At 47.6% G+C, this 19,035-nt stretch overlaps 1 protein-coding gene across 1 annotated transcript; it reads left to right on the top strand.

The window, feature by feature from the left end:
• The first annotated feature begins 5,447 nt into the window (after positions 1-5,447).
• Positions 5,448-17,508, top strand: LOC133374750 (uncharacterized). Its single transcript, XM_061605947.1, has 5 exons — positions 5,448-5,728; positions 8,896-9,059; positions 12,411-12,485; positions 14,007-14,170; positions 15,819-17,508. Exons 1-5 carry the CDS (start codon positions 5,601-5,603, stop codon positions 15,930-15,932), a joined length of 645 nt encoding a protein of 214 aa, XP_061461931.1. The 5' UTR covers positions 5,448-5,600; the 3' UTR covers positions 15,933-17,508.
• The last annotated feature ends 1,527 nt before the right edge of the window (positions 17,509-19,035 follow it).

The raw sequence follows: 19,035 nt of genomic DNA, 5'->3' as shown, positions 1-19,035 counted from the left end.
GTGCGCCACATGTGATTATTCCTCCACTATCAGGAGGAATCTCAAAGGAAACGCAAAGACAGATTCACTTTAAAAGCAGAGTTTAAACATAATAATTACAAATCTATCAAAGGTCTTCCAGTATGCTTTGATGTGGATTCCTGCATTGAGCAGGGGGTTGGATGAGATGGTCTTATAGTTCCCTTCCAGCTCTATGATTCTCTGATTCGATTCTCTGATTCCCCACCCACCCTGCCTAAAATTTCTTTGCCTTGCACCAAGGCCTAAAACAATGGCCCTGTATATCTGGAATAAGGGCTAACCTTTCAAACGAGGGCCAAGCAGGATATGACATTAAGTGCGCCTTTCCATTGAACCTGCAGGAGTGGGCGCCAGGGCCCGGCATGGCCGGGCATCTGCCGATGGGTCACACCTCAGCAGGAGGCCCACTGACAAGAGCCCCCCTCCCAATCTGCTCCTCCTGTTACCCATTGCAACCTGAAGAGTGTTAGATGCTGCTGCTTCATTGGCTATCTGCCTGGCAGTCAAGCAGGTGGTAGTTAATGAGGAGGAAGAGGAGGAGGAGCAGTGGGCAACATTGGCGGCAATCAGCAAGACTCATTGAGGAAGGGGGGGGGTTGCTCAAGTGCCTTCTAATACCGAAATCCCACACTGGCGAAATGTGTGTTTTCGTGTGTGTGTGTGTGTGTGTGTGTGTGTGTAGCTGATAATTAATAGAAGCAGTGCACGGTGACGGAACGTTAACTCCTTCCTCCCCTGCTGCGATCCTGAGGAATATCTGTATTAAAGGAGTGGGGGCGAGCATTTCACACACACACAAAGAAACAAATATCAGCTTCAGAAGAGAGATTTTCCTCTGGAAATCCAGTAGCGGAGGAAAAAGTTAAACTTGGCTTCCCCCCCCCCATGCCGGCTCTCATCCCGTTCATTCATCCGCCCCTCCACCTGATCCCAAATGCAGTTTTTAAAAAATAAGAATTATTAATATTTTTAAAAATCTGCAGTTACATGCAACAACAACAACACCACATATTTGGTGCCCGAGCGCAGCTGGGCCCTGAGAGGATGTGGTTTGCAGAGCTGTAGACTGACTAGCCAAAAAACCGAAAAAACCAGCCTGGTTTGCTCTGGAGTGTTGCACAGCGGCTTGCTCTGCAGAAATGAGGGCTGCGACCCAGTCGAGACATTTTCATAAATTCATAGAACAGTAGAGTTGGAAGGGGCCTCTAAGGCCATCGAGTCCAACCCCCTGCTCAATGCAGGAATCCAAATCAAAGCATTAGAATCACAGAATGGTAGAGTTGGAAGGGGCCTACAAGGCCATCGAGTCCAACCCCCTGCTCAATGCAGGAATCCAAATCAAAGCATTAGAATCACAGAATGGTAGAGTTGGAAGGGGCCTACAAGGCCATCGAGTCCAACCCCCTGCTCAATGCAGGAATCCAAATCAAAGCATTAGAATCACAGAATGGTAGAGTTGGAAGGGGCCTACAAGGCCATCGAGTCCAACCCCCTGCTCAATGCAGGAATCCAAATCTAAGCATTCCCGACAGATGGCTGTCCAACTGCCTCTTGAAGGCCTCCAGTGTCGGAGAGCCCACTACCTCTCTAGGTCATTGGTGCCATTGTCGTATGGCAATGATTTTCATTGATTAACCGCATGGGTTTTTTTTAGTCAGTTCATCTTTCCAGCTCCAGGCCACACTCTTTGCCAGCTTGACTTTGCATCCTCCTGCCTTTAACAAGAGTTTGATTTGCAGCTTGCTTGAGCTGGCGCAGGGAGGTCAGGGTTGGAGGGGGGCGCTGTGGCCCTCCACTGCTGGGCTCCAATGTCCATCCTTCCTGACCATTGGCCATGCTGGCTGCTAACATCTGGAAGGCTACCGGTCCCTTCTCCTGAAAGGATTAGAAAGAGCGGCTCTTCTGCGCAGCCAGCGCAGTGGTGATAATTGGCCATCAGATCTCTCTCTTCTTCTTCTTTAAACAAAAAAGGGCTCACGGGGGACCCAAATGGGCTTGAGACTGTTGTGCTGTTTTCCCAACTGAACTCCTCCTCCTCTACTACTCTACTGCTGAAAGCTGGTATTTGCCACTGAGGAACACATGCAAGGAACGCAAGGACTTGTTCTTGGACGCCAGCCCTCAAATCATGTCCCGAAAGCACCACGGCTGTCCCCCCTCTTTATCACAAAAGGCTGGAGAACTACTTATTTCTTATTTAAAGAAAGGTGACTATTCAGAGAAAAGGGCCTGGATTATCTTCAAAAGAGCCAGGCCCCCACAGTCTTGACCCCAATCTCCCCCTGCCTGCCACCCAGCCATGACTGCCGCTAACTGAATCCTTTGGTCCAGTCCACAACTGCCCCCCCATCTCTCTCCACTCAGCCCTTGATGTGAAGACCTTGGGAGCAGGTGCAGCAAGCTGTGTCTGCAGACAGCTAATCTTTTCGCAGATTCCACCCTGTTTACCTTCCCCCCCAATGCACACTTTTTTTTGTACATACATGTGCCCCCAACACCAACCTGCGAATCTATTTTTAGCTTAGAGACAACGGTTTCCTGTTGCCCAGGAATGTCTAGCTTTAGGAGGGAAATCAGGAGAGAGGGTGTCTTGTAGATCTGTTCCCCAATCCTCAGCCTTTCGGTACCTGTTTGATATATTTTAATAATAATAATAATAATAATAATAATAATAATAATGTTTTATTGCCCACCCTTCACCCAGGGCAGGTCACAACTATACAGAATACATATAGTATTAAAACACACCTAAAAACTTCCTCAGTTAGGAATGGATGCTCACTACTTCTCGACCCAAACAATTTGCTTTGGGGTTATTGAAAGGGTCAGCCATTAGCTATTATTTCCAGATCTGCATAATTAACAGCCTCAAAAATTTGCACAGTGAAAAATTGGAAGAAAAGGAAGGATATTTACAAGGAGAGACTGAAAGCACTGGGCATGTTTAGCCTTGAGAAGACAAGACTGAGAGGGGATCGACCTCTTCAAATACTTGAAAGTTTGTCAGAGTTTGTCAGGATTTCTTCTCGATTGTCCCAGAGTGTAGGACATGGAAGAATGGGCTCAAGTTGCAGGAAGCCGGATTTCGGCCAAGCATCAGGAAAAACTTCCTCACGGTTAGAGCAATGAACCAATGACCTAGGGAGGTGGTGGGCTCTCCCACACTGAGACATTCAAGAGGCAGCTGGACAGCCACATGTTGGGGATGTTTTAATTTGGATTCCTGTACTGAGCAGGGGGTTGGACTCGATGGCCTTATAGGCCCCTTCCAACTCTGCTAACCTATGATCCTATGATTCACATATTTTAGGAGGACTTCCAATGATCAACCAAATAAATTGTGGAGCAATGGTTGTTATTGATGTTATATTCTGGAACAACAAATATTGTGGCAGTAAGCAGCTGTACAACGCCTTTACATTATTGTAATTTTTTCTCAATTATTTTGTGCAAACTATGATGAATGATCTTTCGGTAGATTAAATATTCTAAACATTTTTCCCCAGTGTCTCCTTGTCTCCACCAATGCAATTCTCACAGAAGCAAGACCTGTTGTCTTATTGTTAACATCTGGAAGTCAGGTTACTGCCCCGGGACAAGGTGGTTTGTTGTGGCTAATAGCAATCCATGGGTCTCTATCATATGAGACATGGACAGGGTCTAATCTAGATCTGAAAGGGTCTAATCAAAGTGGGCTATCTTCTCCAATGGCTGGAATCTTACATTTCCCCCAGCACTCCAAAGTGGTGGTATAGTGAATGCTCTGGGGCATTACAGGAAGTTTAAAGTATACTGGGCAAGTTAGGGGTACCCTACTTTACAGAGGCAAGTAAGAGTTCATTTTTTAATTATATCTCTCTATATTTATTTTACTTATGTATTATATGCTTTTAACTTTGGTAGGTTTCAATTGTATCTGTTTTTTATCTGGAAGCCGCTGTGAGTTCCAATTTGGAAAAACGGCGGGGTATAAATAAAGTTAATAAAATAAATAAATAAATAAATCTCCTTATTGAGAACTTTAATTATCTCCTGGAATAATAAATTCAATGGTGGTTGGTGGCTCCATGTCAGTGGGGCAGTGGAATCCGCTCCAGGTTTTGGTCCAAACTTTCAAGGAGCTGGACCCACAGTGGGTCCATCTAGGAGAAATTTGATTCCATTTGCACACAAAGACAAGTCTATCAAATACGCACTTTCTGAAAGACTACGAGGACCAAAACTCACCCATCTTTCAAAATTCACACCTTTCCTAATTTTGCGAAGCAGTTCTCCAACCAATGTTTACAAAACTGCTTATATTAGGGGAAAGTGTGCATAAAAAAGAATATATTTGTGAAAATAACAGGCAGATATGCTTTATATTAGGGAAAACTGATTGCAAAACGGCGTACAAACAGGTGTTTATTGGGAGAAATTTGCAGTAAAATGCTGATACATTTTCACCAGGCAAATTCGAGGCTTTTCGTATAGAAAAATGGCAAGTAAAAGAGTGACAAGATAGAGGTGCGTAGTGAAGAAAGTGGGCAGAGAATGTTGTTTCTCCCTCTTTCCTAACACTGGAACTTGTGGACATCCAATGAAGCTGAGCGTTGGAAGATTCAGGATAGACAAAAGAAAGGGCTTCTTCACACAGTGCGTAGTTAAACTAGAGAATTTGCTCTCTCAAGAGGTAGGGATGGCCACCAACTCGGATGGCTTTAGAAGAGGGTTAGACAAATTCATGGAGGATACAGCTCTCAACGGCTACTAACCAAGGTGGCTATGTTCTCCCTCTACTGTCGGAGGAAGTATGCCTTTCTGAATAGCAATCATTGTGAATCCCAAGCGGGACCTGTTGCGCACAGGTCCTGCTTGCTGGCTTCCCATAATGGGCATCTGGTTGGCCACTGTGAGAACAGGGAGGCTGGACTAGATGGGCCACTGGCCGGATCCACCAGCCAGGCTCTTCTGAGGTTCATTAATTTGGAACAGGAAGAACCTTGCCTCGACAACACCCACGAAGAGGTAAAACGCAATTAAGGTGCCACCACAGCATTCAATGGGCAGAATCCAGCAGAGGTGTTCTCCCACGCAGCCCCCTTTGAAAGGAATGGAAGCTGCACCCAGGGGCAGTAATGCTCGTAACTCACTCTGCTTATGCCCAGAAGTACTCTCTCCTTTGCCATCCCTGCCAGAATTGAGCCCTGCTATTTCAAGCGTGTTCTTCTGATGCGGGATCTCGCCCCTTGGGTTTTTCAGAAGAGGGAGGGAGAATGTGGGGCCATGCCCCCTAGGACAGAAAAACTGGCACTTGACACTCCTTCCGTAGCTCCTGTGTTGGGGAAGGCACAAGCCTGCCTGTGAAAAATGCCAAGGCCACGTCAGGGTTGGGGGAGAGGCAGATAAAAGTGGGTTCTCACAGTCCCTCCACTTGCATCCTCGCTTGGGTTAGGCCAGTGCCTCCCGCTTTGCCTAGCTTACATTCCTGGCCAGGCCAGCCTAGCGTCCAGCCGCCAGCCCCTCCCTGAGCCTTGCCTGCCTGGCTGCAGAACCCATAGCCTGTTGCCTTGGCCTGGTGACACATTCTGCCTTGCACCATGTTCCACTTGGTGCTTGTGAGCGGGTTGCTGACTGGGTTGCCATCATGGGGAGCCTGTGGCCCCCACGAGACCAGCCTCAATGAGGAACAGCCCCTTGAAGAGTCTGTGGTTACCCTCAATGAGAGGTAAGCGGCTGCCAGATTTCCCTCCCCCTGAGGTTACAGTTTGGGAACACTGTGGGGGTATAGTGGTTAGAGTGTGGGGCTGGGGGAGATCCAGATTTTAACCCCCCACTTAGCCTGGGTAACCTTGAGCCAGTCTAGTGCTCCCTCTCGCTCGCTCACTCTCTCTCACACACACACACACATTCTCAGCCTACATCGCAAGTTTGTTGTGATGATAAAACTGGTCAGGAGAGGAGTGTTGTACATTGCCTTGAAGGAAAGATGTGGTATGGTTGGTATTTTGGGGTGCAGAGACAGATTGGAAGAGGGTTGTTATTTTGGGTGACAAAGATGACCGTATGATCAGGGGGCCTGGAGCAAGTTTGCATGGAGTAAGGGCCCAGGTTCAATCCTCGGCATCTCCAGGTAGGGCTGGGAATGTCCCCTGCCTGAAATCCTGAATAGCTGCTGCCGGTCAGTGTAGATAATCCTGAGCTAGATGGACCAATGGTCTAAAGCAGCTTTTCACATCCCCTATGAGAAAAGATTACAGGGGACACAACTGAAGTTTATGAAACGATGCTTGGGGTGCAGAAAGTGGAACAAGAGAGACATTTTAGTGGTTCCTTATCCCATAGCACTCAAATGAAACGTCATTGGCAGGGGATTTGGGACAGACAAAAGAAGACCCGTCTTTTGCATGATTCCTGGTTAACTTCTGGAACTCATTGCCACAAGATATGGCAACGGGCGCTGCCTAATAATAATAACAACAACAACAACAATAATGATAAATTATACAGTTTAGTCGAGGATGAACCTATAGATGGCGCTTCGCCATACTGGCTAAATTGATCCTCCATGTTCAGGGGCAGGATACCAGCTGCTGGGAATGAAACAGCAGGGGATGAACCCTTGCATTCTTGACATGTTCGTAAGTGTCCCAAAGACCGGCCTTCATGTAGACTAGGATGCTGGACTAGGTGGACCTTTAACCTGATCCACCATAGGCTGGTGCAGCAGGATCCCCGGGGTGTGTTTATGTGGGAGCAAGTCCCACTGTGTTCAAAGAGGTTCGCTCATAGATAAGCAGCCTTTGCAGCCTTGGGGTTGTATTCAACGCAGAGTAGACCCATTAAAATTAATGAACCCAAGTTAGCCATGGCTATTAACTTCAGTGGATCTACTCTGAGTAGGGCTAGCGTTGAATACCACCCTCCGTCTTTTTGCAGCTCAGTCCTACTCATGTCTGCTCAGAAGGAAGTCCTAATGAAAGCAATAAGAATGTAGGAAACTGCCTTGAGTGAGACTATTGGGCCATCTCGCTCAGTGAGGTTTACACTGACTGGCAGAGGCTCTCCAGATTTTCAGGCAGGAGACATTCCCAGCCCTAGCTGGGCTTGAACCTGGGACCTTCTGCACGCAAAGCAGCTGCTCTACCATTGAGCTATGGTTCTTCCCCTACAAATAAAGTAAGGTCCTAGTCCTCATGGTTCTAAATAAACGGCTGATTTAAATAGGAACGGAGGAAACTGCCTTATACTGAGTCTGACTGACAGCAGCACTCTATGGTTTACAGGCAGGGCCTCCATCAGCATGTGCCAAGGATTGAAACTGGAATCTTCTGCATGCAAAGTAAATGGTCTACCACTAAACTACGGATGAGGGTGGAAAGATCTGTTAATTTCCGGTCTCTCTGTTCCTCATTTTCCCATATTTATTTCTTTATTGTTGTTGCTGTGAATGATGATGATGAATGGATTTCCAGCCTGCCTTTTAGAGTATATGGCCTCCTTCAAGCCACACTGTTAGTTGTGAACGGGTACCGATGTTAATACTGGAGTAAAGTTTGTGAGAGTTTGCCGTGGGGTCGGGAGCAGAATCCTTTTGGCAAAGAATGTGTTCAGCCGGCTTTGTGGCGTAGCCAAAGGAATTGGGAGTCTGTCTGGGTTTGGAAGGCTCCTGTTTGTTCAAGTGAACTGGAGGCAAATAAGATTGACAGTTTCTCAACCAGCATCTTGTCGCATCAGCTTAAGGACGGCAGGTATTAATGGGAGGCCATGCTTCTGTCCAGACTGCAGAAAGCGTCTCCTGCTAATTCCTTGCCCGTCACTCATCTGTTTAAGGCGCAAGAGCAGGCAGGGTTAGGATTTGGCTCCTGTCTTGGAAAGAGAATCTTTGAACGTGCAGTTTATCCTGCAAGGTTCAAAATAAAAGGCTGATTTAAAGAGGAACAGGTGGAGGTGCCTTACCCTGAGTCAGTTTGTGCATCTAGCTCAGTACTGTTTACACTGACTGGCAGCGCTTTACAGGCAGGAGTCTCTACCTGCACATGGCGGTGATTGAACCTGCATTCTTGTGCATGCAGAGGAGATGGGCTACCCCTGAGCTGCAGCCCTTTCCCTCAGAATAAAGCAACTTACTAGTCCACATGGTCCCGAATAAAGGACTGGTTTAAATGGGAAGCATTGGTCCATCTAGTCCAGCACTGTCTACACTGACTGGAGTAGCTCTCCAGGATTTCAGGCAGGGAACTCTCTTCAGGCCTATCTGGAGATGCCTTTGGGGATTTGAACCTGGGACCTTATAGCATGTGCTCTGCCCCTGGGCTACAGCCCTTCCCAAAGAGGAACATAGGAGGCTGCCTTATTTCGAAGCAGGCTGTCACGCTCTGCCCACAAGGAGGTGGCCAAACAGTGGCATGCAACTCTGTCATGCTCTGAGCACATTAGTTTGGATCTCACCCTTGTCAGCATTTGAGAGGCAGTGTGGTATAGTGGTAAGAGTGTCAGACTAGGGTTCAAATCCCCACTCAGCCGAAAAGCTCAGCTGGGTGGCTTTGGGCCAGTCACTGTCTCTCAGCCGAACCTACCTCACAGGGTTGTTGTGAGAAAAAGACAGGGAAAGGGAGAACCATGTATGCCACCTGGAGTTCCTTTGGAGGAAAGTTTTTTTAAAAGAAAAAAGAAAGGGATTACCTGCAGTGAGCATTAGCAGCTCTCCTGGAGTTCAGGCAAGGGTCTGTCCCAGTCCAACCTAGAGATGTCATTGGGGATTCAACCTGAGACCTTGTGTGTGCAAAGCAGATATTCTGCCGCTAAGCTGCACCCTTCCCCAAGTGGCGTTGGCGACACGGGCGGGCTGCAGAACCCGTGGCTGATCTTTGCCTGTTCTGTCTCCCACAACAGCTGCAGGGAGCGTGTCCTCCAGCAAGTGGGCTCAGCCACCCTCCGGCTGCTACGGTTGGACCGGCCCCCCAGTATCACAGCCGACCCAACAAGGCAGGTGCATGAAGCCTGGGCAAAGGAAGCAATGGATCTGCTGGCCCTGTCCAGTGTGGAACAGCCCTTCAGTGAGTGTCCATTCATAGCCTGCTTTTCCTTCACCTTGACCTGCTGCAGCAGAATTTTGATCTGCATCAGGCCTTGGCTCTGGGACCTGGTTTCAACACCAAGGCTCAGTCCTGGAATGTTTAGAGTGATAACAGTTCCCTAAAGCATGTGTGGAGTGCCTTTTCCTTCACTGCTGTGTAACCACTGCCTGATATGAAAAGGCTTTAAAGGGTCAGAAAGTGCAGCTTCTAAAATTAAACTTCAGCCTACATAAGATTAAGGCTGCTACTTTAAAAACAAACAAACACTTGGCCCTATTTTGGTGCCCATCAGAGCAGCCTGACAGGCAGAAATCCAGCAGGTGAAGCTTTTTCTAGCATGGTAGGGAAAGGTCCGTCTTCTAAATTTCTGACAGTCTCTTTAACTGAGAGAAATGGGGGGGGCAACGTTCAGTCTGAACTCTGAAGCATAGCTGGTGCGATGGGATTCAACCCCACCTCTGCCAAGTCCCACCAGAACCAAAAAAAAAATGCTGTGAGAAGTTGGGCAACCCACTCAGTGTCATTTAGCCTTGGTAGTCCCATCTGTAAAATGGGAAAGGCAGTTATTGAGACCTACAGTGGCAGGTTCAAGTGAATGCGATATTATGTCAATCAGTATGATTTCCCTGCTGCCAATTTTAGGTCTCCTCATTTTCCCAATTTCTCTGTCCCCTTCCTTCCCCCCCCTTCCCAGTATACGCTTTTCGTCCTTCTCCCATTCCTAGACGGATCAAGTTCCTCCCCCCTTGCAAACCAACCTTGCGCTTCCTGCACAGTTAGCTGTGTTGATTTTAAACATTCCGTGACTGAGTAGGGATAGAAAGATCTGTCAATATCAGTTCTCTTAATTTCTTATTTTTCTGATCTGAAATTCAGTTCTCCACATTTCTGCAGCAATTTGCATTAAAAAAAAAAAACCCTCATGGAAATTCTTTACCTTTTTAGTGCGAATTTCTTCTCATAAACACATTTTTAGGCTATCTTGGCTAATGTACTCAGTTTTGCAAGCCATTTCTCATCACATAATGCATTTCTGCATATTATGTTCACTCATATGTTCATTTGTACACACATTTTCCTTTAATGCATGCATTTTTGTAAACATTGGTTGGCGAACTGCGTTGCAAAATTTGTATAAGTGTGAATTTTGAAGGATGGCTGCATTGAGTTCTTATATGGTTTTGGAAAGTGCAACTTTGACAGTTTCGGCTTGAAATGCAAACTAAATCAAAACTGTCCCCCATCCCTGACTAACTTTCTTCCCCTCCCCCATGCTTCTTGAAGCAACTGTGACATCACAGCAGCCCAGCAAATGGCTTTAGAGGGCCAGAGGAAAGAGGCTTGCCAAACAGACAATTTGTAGCCTTCTATATATATTTGTAAATAAACAGGGTTGTTACTGAAGGGTTTCCTCCGGCGGTTAAAACAAAACATAACAAAAACCTTCTCCCTTTCACTAGGGACAGCCAGTCTGGATGCCAGACCAAAAAATGCTCCATTCTGATTAGTGCAATTAATACTATGCGGTGGGGTGAATGTGCAATGGCTGAAATTCTCCCTTCTGAACAACTACTGTAGATACGATAGTCCTTATTTTATTCCTGTCATGTAGAACCTACAGATCTGGGTAAGAAGCTGGGCTTTATGTTTTCAAAAATGGGGAGCTTTTGTATCCCAGAATCGTAGGGGGTTGAATCCAGTGCTAGTCCTTCTTAGAGTAGACCCATTGAAGTTAATCGACAGGACCCCATCTGCACTAAACATTTAAAGCAGCAACACCCATACTACTTTAAACAATCATGGCTTCCCCCAAAGAATCATAGAATCATAGAGCTGGAAGGGGCCTTGTAGGCCATCGAGTCCAACCCTCCTGCTCACAGCAGGAAATCCATAGCTAGAGCATCTCCCGCAGATAGCTGTCCAGCCTCTGCTTGAAGACATCCAGCGAAGGGGATCCCACCACCTCCCTAGGCAGTCGGTTCCATTGCTGAACTGCCCTTACTGTCAAGAAGTTCCTTCTAATGTCCAACCTGAATCTACGCTCCTGCAACTTAAAACCATTAGACCTAGTCCTACCCTCTGGGGCAGCAGTGAACAAATCTGTACCCTCCTCTATGTGACAGCCCTTTAGGGCTGGGAAGTGAATCCTGGGAAGTGTAGTTTGAAAAAGGTGCTGAGTGTTTTTAAGAGATTCCTATGCCCCTCACAGAGCTACAAACCTCAAGGTGGTTTAACAGTCCATCGCTTTTCCCAGGGAACTCTGCAGATTGTAGCTCTGTGAGGGGAAGAGAGGTCTCCTAAAACGGCTCAGCACCTTTTACAAACTACAGTTCCCAGGATTCTTTGGGGGGGAAGCCATGACTATTTAAAGTGGTATGATACCGCTTTAAATGTTTATTGCAGATGGGGCCTAATTTAGGTTCATTAATTTCAGTGGGTCTGAGTAGGGCTTAGTTGGATGCACCTCCAACCTTGGCACAGTCATTAACCAAAATTAAGACAATAGTCAATAAATTAGAAGAAGGCTAGGACTGGGGAGGGCAGCTATGAGAGAACTAGAAAAGGTCCTCAAATGCTAAGATGTATCACTGAACACCAAAGTCAGGATCATTCAGACCATGGTATTCCCAATCTCTATGTATGGATGTGAAAGTTGCACAGTGAAAAAAGCGGGTAAGAGAAAAATCAACTCCTTTGAAATGTGGTGTTGGAGGAGAGCTTTGTGGATACCATTGATTGCAAAAAAAGACAAATAATTGGGTGTGAGAACAAATGAATCCAGAACTATCACTAGAAGCTAAAATGGTGAAACTGAGGTTATCATACCTTGGACACATCATGAGAAGACAGGATTCACTAGAAAAGACAAAAATACTGGGAAAAACAGCAGGGAGTAGAAAAAGAGGAAGGCCAAACAAGAGATGGATTGACTCCATAAAGGAAGCCACAGATCTGAACTTATAAGATCTAAACAGGGTGATTTATAACAGATACTACTGGAGGTCGCTGATTCATAGGGTTGCCATAGTCCACTTGAAGGCACATAACAACAACTAGTTGGGTAACCTGGCATCTGATGGGGTGGGATGGGGTGGGGGGACATATTCAGCCTGCAATTTCCATCTTTGCACTGAGTGTACAAGCTGATCTCACGTCTACAGCATGTAGCCTAATTTTTGTACTGTTTCCGCGCGCCCCCCTCCTTTGTGTACCATCTTGCCTGGGGAAGTGTTACAGCGAAGTCAAAAGCCTGCCGCTATTTTGTGACACCTAACAATAAAGGGATTGCCTTTGGGGATTTTTAAAATGTTCTTCGTTTTCCCCAAACAGATCTCTCGTCCAATCAGACGCTGGTGACCCGAAGAGAGAGCTGCACCCAAATTTCCCACCACGTCACAATGGACGGTAAAGGCTAAGCCAGGGGTGGGGGGCCTTTTGCAGCCTGAGGGCCACATTCCTTTCTAGGCAACCTTCCAGGGGCCACATGTCAGTGGTGGGCGGGGCTAGAAGGAAAAGTGTGTGGGGCAACAAACCCTGCCCCGTTCCCCATCCAGGCATACAGGAAGCATGATCAGGGTTCAAGGAGGACACATCCCAGTGGTGGCCGCTGTGGCTCCACATCAGTGGGGCCGTGGCATCCGCTCCAGATTTTAGTCTGAACTTTCAAGGAGCTGTCCAAGGTGCTGCACCCATGGTGGGAATAGGTTACCACAGCCGCCACTGCTTCCGGGCAGGCAAAAACACTCAAGGAAGGTGTAGAGCTGGGCTGGGGAGAGGTGTGGGCTGGGGAGAGTCCCAAGAGTCAGATAAATTGGATACTTATTTTTTTTACCTGGTTCACACACACCCCTTAAGCCCACCCTACTCAGCTGACGAGCGGGGATTAAATCCTGCCACCTTGACTGTGCGATCCTGTTCCCTGCTGGGAACAGAACACACAGCCAAAGCAGGATTAAACCCTGTCCTCCCGCTGATCAGCTGGTGCTAGCCCCGAAGTGGGGCCCTTGTGGCCCCCCCAGGTATGTTGGACTACAACTCCCATCTTCTTTGACCATTGGCCATGCTGGCTGGGGCTGATGGGATTTGGAGTCCAGGAAGATCTGGAGGGCCGCAGCTTCCCCACCCCTGGAGTCTAGCCCAGGGATTCCCAAGCTGTGGTCTGGAGACCTCCAGCAGTCCTCAATCTTTATTCAGGGGCTCCCTGGCGTGCCTGTGAAGGACGGCAAGAGTAGCATCTGCGAACAGTGGGTGCAACAGCCGCTGTGTTGTTCTAACAGGGCAAAAGAGAGAGCAGGAAGAAAAAGGGAGTGGACATCGTTAGCAGCCAGAAACAGAGAATCAACCCATGGAAATGAAGGAGAGGTGGAGGGAGCTGAAGTTGGGGGCAGGGAGGCACAGAACCCCCTTTGTTTCTAATAGGTCTGTAGACTGTAGTTGCGCTCATCTGTCTTTTTTATATTGTACCAGGTAAGACTTGACATTCTTTTATGTCTGTTTATGCTGGTGACACTCTTTTATGACTTTCATCTGATAAAGTTCATGGGAGGCTGGAATTAAGACGTTTCATCCCGACACAAGGAGCACATCCATCGCATTAAATGTTCATCTTGATTTTTCATTCTCTTTTGATTGCTTCTTTGATTTCTTAAAATACAGTATCTAAGAAATAAACGCTAAAAAGACAAGTGAACCCTGTGCAGCATCTAGCACAGAGCGTAATTTACAGTGGCTGCAACAGGCAGGGGAATGAGGAAGGGGGCCGCCAAGACCCTCAGCAATTTTCACGTGGTTCATGGGGGGCGGGCGAAAAAGCTAACCTGCCCAGCGTAGGTTTTCCATTCCGCAGGAATTCTGCTGGTGGAAACAGCTGCCTTTCCTCTGTGGGGTTGACCCACCTTTTCCCTCTGGGTGTTTCCCCTCCCCTAGATCTTGGCTGGCAAAGCTGGGTGCTGCACCCGGAGTCCTTCGTCTTCACCCAGTGCCTGGGGTGCCGGTGCCACCCAAAGGACAAGGACCCTCCGCTGCCCCATTGGCTTCAAGAATGTGGACTCGTGCGGCCAAGCCGTCAGCCAGATGTGGGCGCCAAGCAGGTACAGGAGCCCTTTTCTCCTCCTCCTCCTCACCATCCAGGCCTGCCCTTTCACTGTTGGACACCCCGATGAGGCAGAGAGCGCAGCCCCTGGAGAATGAGACAGGGAAGTACCTTACATTGCTAGGTCAAGCAGTTAAGTAGAGACCTTCTCCCAGTCTGAGTCTGTGTTGAAATTGCTTGCCTGGGAGTCCAGAGTCTGCGAGTTCAAATCCCGCTCGTGTCTCCTGGATGTGAAGGGCCAGCTAAAGATCATCCCCACAGTGAGTGGCTCAGGGGTGACATGCCCTGCCACCTGTGCAGCCGTGGGCAAGCTGCGTAGTCCCAAGGAGCCCAGTTGCCCCCCAGCTGGCAGTTGCGGACAAAGAAGGGGCTGGCTTGTGCAGCTGTGGCAAGCTGATCAGGCCCTAGCCAGCTGGGGAGGACGAGCCTCAGAGGGAGGCAATGGGAAACCCCCTCTGAATGCCGCTTACCATGAAATCCCTATTCATAGGGTCGCCATAAGTCGGGATCGACATGAAGGCCGTCCATTTCCATTTTCAAAGCTTTTTTAAAAAAGATGCCTTTAAATATGTTTTGCTTTAATATGTTTTCAAGGATGTTTCGTTGTAATATATTTTAATGTTTGTTTTTAAAACGGTCTAGAGTGCTTTTGGCTTGCCGCCCTGGGCTCCCACTGGGAGGAAGGGCAGGATATTATTATTATTACTAATACTAATATCTAGCCCAATAGTGTCTACTCTGACTGGCAGTAGCTCCCTAGGGTCTTTCCCATCCCCCGATCCTTTCCAAGAGCTCTTCTGTCTTGGAGACAATGTCTCTCAGAGAGCAAAAGCAGTAAGTGCTGGTTCTCCAATTTGCTTTAGACGGTCCGTGAAGAAATGGCACATAGCAAGTTGCTGTACATCAAGTCGGAACCTTGGGGCGTCTACCTTAGTACTGTCTACACTAGGAATGGAAAAATCTGTCCATTTCAGTCCTCTCAGTTTCTGACTTTTCTAATGTTAAATTCAGTCCTCTGCATTTTTTTTTAATCCTCATGAAAATTCTCTACTCTTTTAGTGCGAATTTCCCCAAATACATTTTTGTAGGCAGTTTTGACAAAGGTACACATATTTGCAAGCCGTCTCTCATCACATCGTGCCGTTTTGCATATCATTTTCACTCATGTATTCATTTTTATGCATACTTTCCCCTAATATATGGATTTTTGTAAATGTTGTTTAGTTGGCAAGCTGCATCCCAAAATTCTAACAAACGTGAATTTCAGAGGATGGCTGCGTTTCGGCTCTCTTATTGTTTCGGAATGTGAGGATTTGATAAATCATGCTTCAAATGCGAACTCTCTCGAAATTATCACCCGGCCCTAACACTGACTCAGAGCTTGGAAAATTTCCTTTTTTTGGACTACAACTCCCATGAGCCCCAGCCAGCACGGCCACTGGATTGGGCTGATGGGAGTTGTAGTTCAAAAAAGCAACTTTTCCCAACAATCCACTAACTGGAGCAGTTCTCCAAGGTTTCAGGCAGGCGTCTGATTGGACCTGGGACCTTCTGCATGCAAGGCAAATGCTCTACCACTGAGCTGCACCCCCTCTCCCGTCGCTCTGGCTGCCTTCCCTGTCCTCACACTGCCTCTCTCCCACCAGAGACACTGCTGTCAGCCACGCCGGATTCCACTCCCCTTTGTGTTCTTCAGAGAGGATGGCTCCTTGATCGTTCGGGCAATCCGCTTGGAACGAGACTGCAACTGCCGGCCCTGAGGTTTCGCGCCCACCCCGACTGGCGTAGAAGGAGCCCACGCCAAGGGTGACGGGAATTTGCGATGGAGGGCTGCTGAACCATCAACAAGGGATGCCCCTAAATCAGCAGTCGCTGATGCTGGGGGCGGAGCAACGGAAGAACATTTTCCCCTCCTACAAGGGACATGAATGGGATCCTATCTCTTCAAGCCAGTCTATTACAGAGGAACTCGCCAATCCAAATAAAAGGCAGGGGCGGGAATGTGGCCCTCCACAAATTGCTGGACTACAACTCCCATTATTCTTCACCATTGGCTATGCTGTCTGGAGCTGATGGAATTTGGAGTCCGATATCTGGAGGGCCACAGGTTCCCCATCCCTGCGAGAAAGGCATCTCTGTGCTGCTGTTTCAGCCAGTTCAAAGCCAGTTTAGCGGTCACAGGTTCCCAAGAACCCTGGGAATTGTAGTTTTGCAAGGGGACTGAACAGCATCCTTTAAAAAATGAAAAATTAAATCTCAGCACCGTTACCCTGTGGCAGCTTCTCTCTCTTTCTCTCTCTCTTTTTAAAAATTGGGATAAATTTGTTAGTTCATTGCTGAGTGAGGTTCATGCTTCTGCAACTCGTGAAAGGGCCCTCTTAGTGGTGGCTCCCCAGCTTTCAAATGCCCTGCCTCTTGAGATTCGGTTGGTGCCAACATTAGTTGGTTTTCAGCATCAGCTAAAAACTGACCTCTTTATCCATGCTTTCAGTGGCGTGAGTCCTTGATGTATTAGGCCACTGACCTTCGTAGTAAGGAAGGATAGTTGTTATACTGCTTGATCTTGTATTCGTTTTTTAAAAATGGAATTTTTTGTACTGTTAGTTTCATTGTAGTTTTGATGCACCCTGCCCTGGGATCATTTGCTTCATGAAGGGCAGGTTTAAAACGAAATATATCACTTTTGAGTTGAAATCTACAATAAGCTTGCTCCCCCCTTTTCCCCATTCAGTCCTTGAATGTGGTTTCCTGAGCCTGGTACCCTCCAGGCTTTTGGACTACAACTCCCACAAGTCTGAACTAGCATGGCCAACGATCGGGTTTAATGAGAGTTGCAGTCCAACATTATCTGACAGGGAAGGCTGCCTTTAACACTAAAACTAGATCTGCCGATATGTGCCATCTCCATGCCATGGGAAGCTCTTCCTGTTGATTTCTGCCGATCAAGCTGCTGTTAAATGCACAGGAGCAGATCAGGGTGTTTTGCTAGGCGAGTTGGCAGCTCTGTCCTAGAACCGTGGTTGACATCTGCAGAAGAGAATTGTGGCGTTGGAAGGTCCCTCAAATGTCATCTTAGTCCGATAAAACAAATAAGCAAAGTGGCAGAAATTAGAAAGACAGCTCTTTGCCGTCCAGACATGAAGCAAACCCGTCTAATGAACTTGTGACAATTCAACAGGTTTAATTTTTCAGGATAGACATTGCTATGATGTCAACTGCTCCAATTTGGGCACGCAGGGAAGGGGCCAGGGTGAAAAGGGCACATTTTGTGTTTTATCCATATAAAGAAACACATACAGACTTAACAATAAAAACGTATTGACTATTTTAATACAACCTGGTATCTTGACAGGCTTTTGTCGTCATTGTTGTGTTCAGACCAGAAGAGAGCGAGACAAGGGGGCAATCTCTTCCCCAGTAATAGGGAGAGGAAGGGGTGGGGGAGCAAGCAAATTTCAAGACTGCTGTCGTCCATGCACTGGTAACCTCCAGGTTGGATTACTGCGATGTGGTCTAAGTGGGGCTGCCCTTGAGGTTGGGCCGGAAGCTGCAGCTAGAGCAAAATGCAGTGGCTTGATTGCTCACTGGGGCAGGACAGCACCACCCTGCTGCTGAAAGAGTTGCCCCGGTTGCCAGTTAGCTACCAGGCTATGTTCAAGGTGCTGGGTTTGGTGTATAAAGCCCTATACAGCTTGGGACCAGGATACCTGAAAGATCACCTCATCCCTCATATACCCAATCAATCCCTGCACTCTGCAGTAAGGGTATCCGGCAGATACCATCTCATCAGGAGGTCCACTCCACCAGGGATGTAGTTGTCCAGGGTCTCGGGAGGTCTTAGACCCCTTACTTTTGTGGGAGCAGAGTCTCAGCAGAGTCCCTATGTCTCCAGCATCCTGAGACATCAGCATGAAAGGGGAGTATTAGCCACTGAGAAGAGTCTTCTAGCATGCTTCTTTGTCCTTTCCTGCTGATTGGAGCCAATCAGGGTGAAAGGAGGTGAGTCAGCCACTGAGAAGACTCTTCTCAGCAGCTAACACACTCCCCTTTCATGCTGATTGGCTCTTGGGGACAGCTGTTGTAGTAGGTTTAAAAAGGATCTCATTCTTAACCCAGCAGCAAAGAAAGGGGGGCATGGCTGTGACTAACATGAAGGGGTCCTGCACTTCTGAATTTGCCACTACACTACCGCTGACTCTGCACAATATAGGAAGCAGACCTTCAATGTGGTGGCACCCGTTGGAATTCCCTCCCCCTAAAAATGAGACTGGCACAGTCTCTGTTGACTTTTCAGAGCCTACCGAAGACTTTTCTCTTCCAACAAGCCTTTTAAAAGGAGACCTTTCCCATCTGTATTGGAATTGTTCTGAGATGTTTAATTTTTTTTATTGCTTGTGTGTTTGGCACGGTGGCCGCTGGAGGGGAGAGTTGCTCTTGCACTCACGTCCTGCTTGTGGGCTTCCCATAGGTACCAGGTTGACCACTGTGGGAACAGGAAGCTGGGTTAGACGGGCCATCCAGCAGGCTCTTTTTATGTTCTTATGACAGCGTGGCATAGTGGTCAGAGTGTAGGACTAATACGACCTGGGAGACCAGGATTCGAATCCCCACATGGCCATGAAGCTCACTGGGTGACCTTGGGCCAGTCACTGCCTCTCAGCCTCAGAAGGAGGCAATGGGAACCCCCCTCTGAATACCACTGACCATGAAAACACTGTTCATAGGGTCACCATAAATCAGAATCGACTTGAAGGCAGCCCATTTCCATTTTCATAGATGGACAAAGAGTCTGACTTGATGGAAGGCCAGTGTGGTATAGTGGTTAAAGTGTTGGACTATGACCTGGGAGACCAGGGTTCGAAT

This window comes from Rhineura floridana, chromosome 22 (assembly GCF_030035675.1).
Source record: "Rhineura floridana isolate rRhiFlo1 chromosome 22, rRhiFlo1.hap2, whole genome shotgun sequence".
NCBI lineage: Eukaryota > Metazoa > Chordata > Lepidosauria > Squamata > Rhineuridae > Rhineura > Rhineura floridana.
Note: the sequence above shows the minus strand (reverse complement) of the source record. Positions and strands in the feature narration are given on the sequence as shown.

Bases quoted from the DNA above. Each gene is read 5' to 3' on its own strand.
- LOC133374750 (XM_061605947.1), top strand. From the start codon at position 5,601: ATGTTCCACTTGGTGCTTGTGAGCGGGTTGCTGACTGGGTTGCCATCA. The intron at 5,729-8,895 runs GTAAGCGGCTGC...CTCCCACAACAG, and splicing joins GTGGTTACCCTCAATGAGAG to CTGCAGGGAGCGTGTCCTCC. The intron at 14,171-15,818 runs GTACAGGAGCCC...CTCTCCCACCAG, and splicing joins CAGATGTGGGCGCCAAGCAG to AGACACTGCTGTCAGCCACG.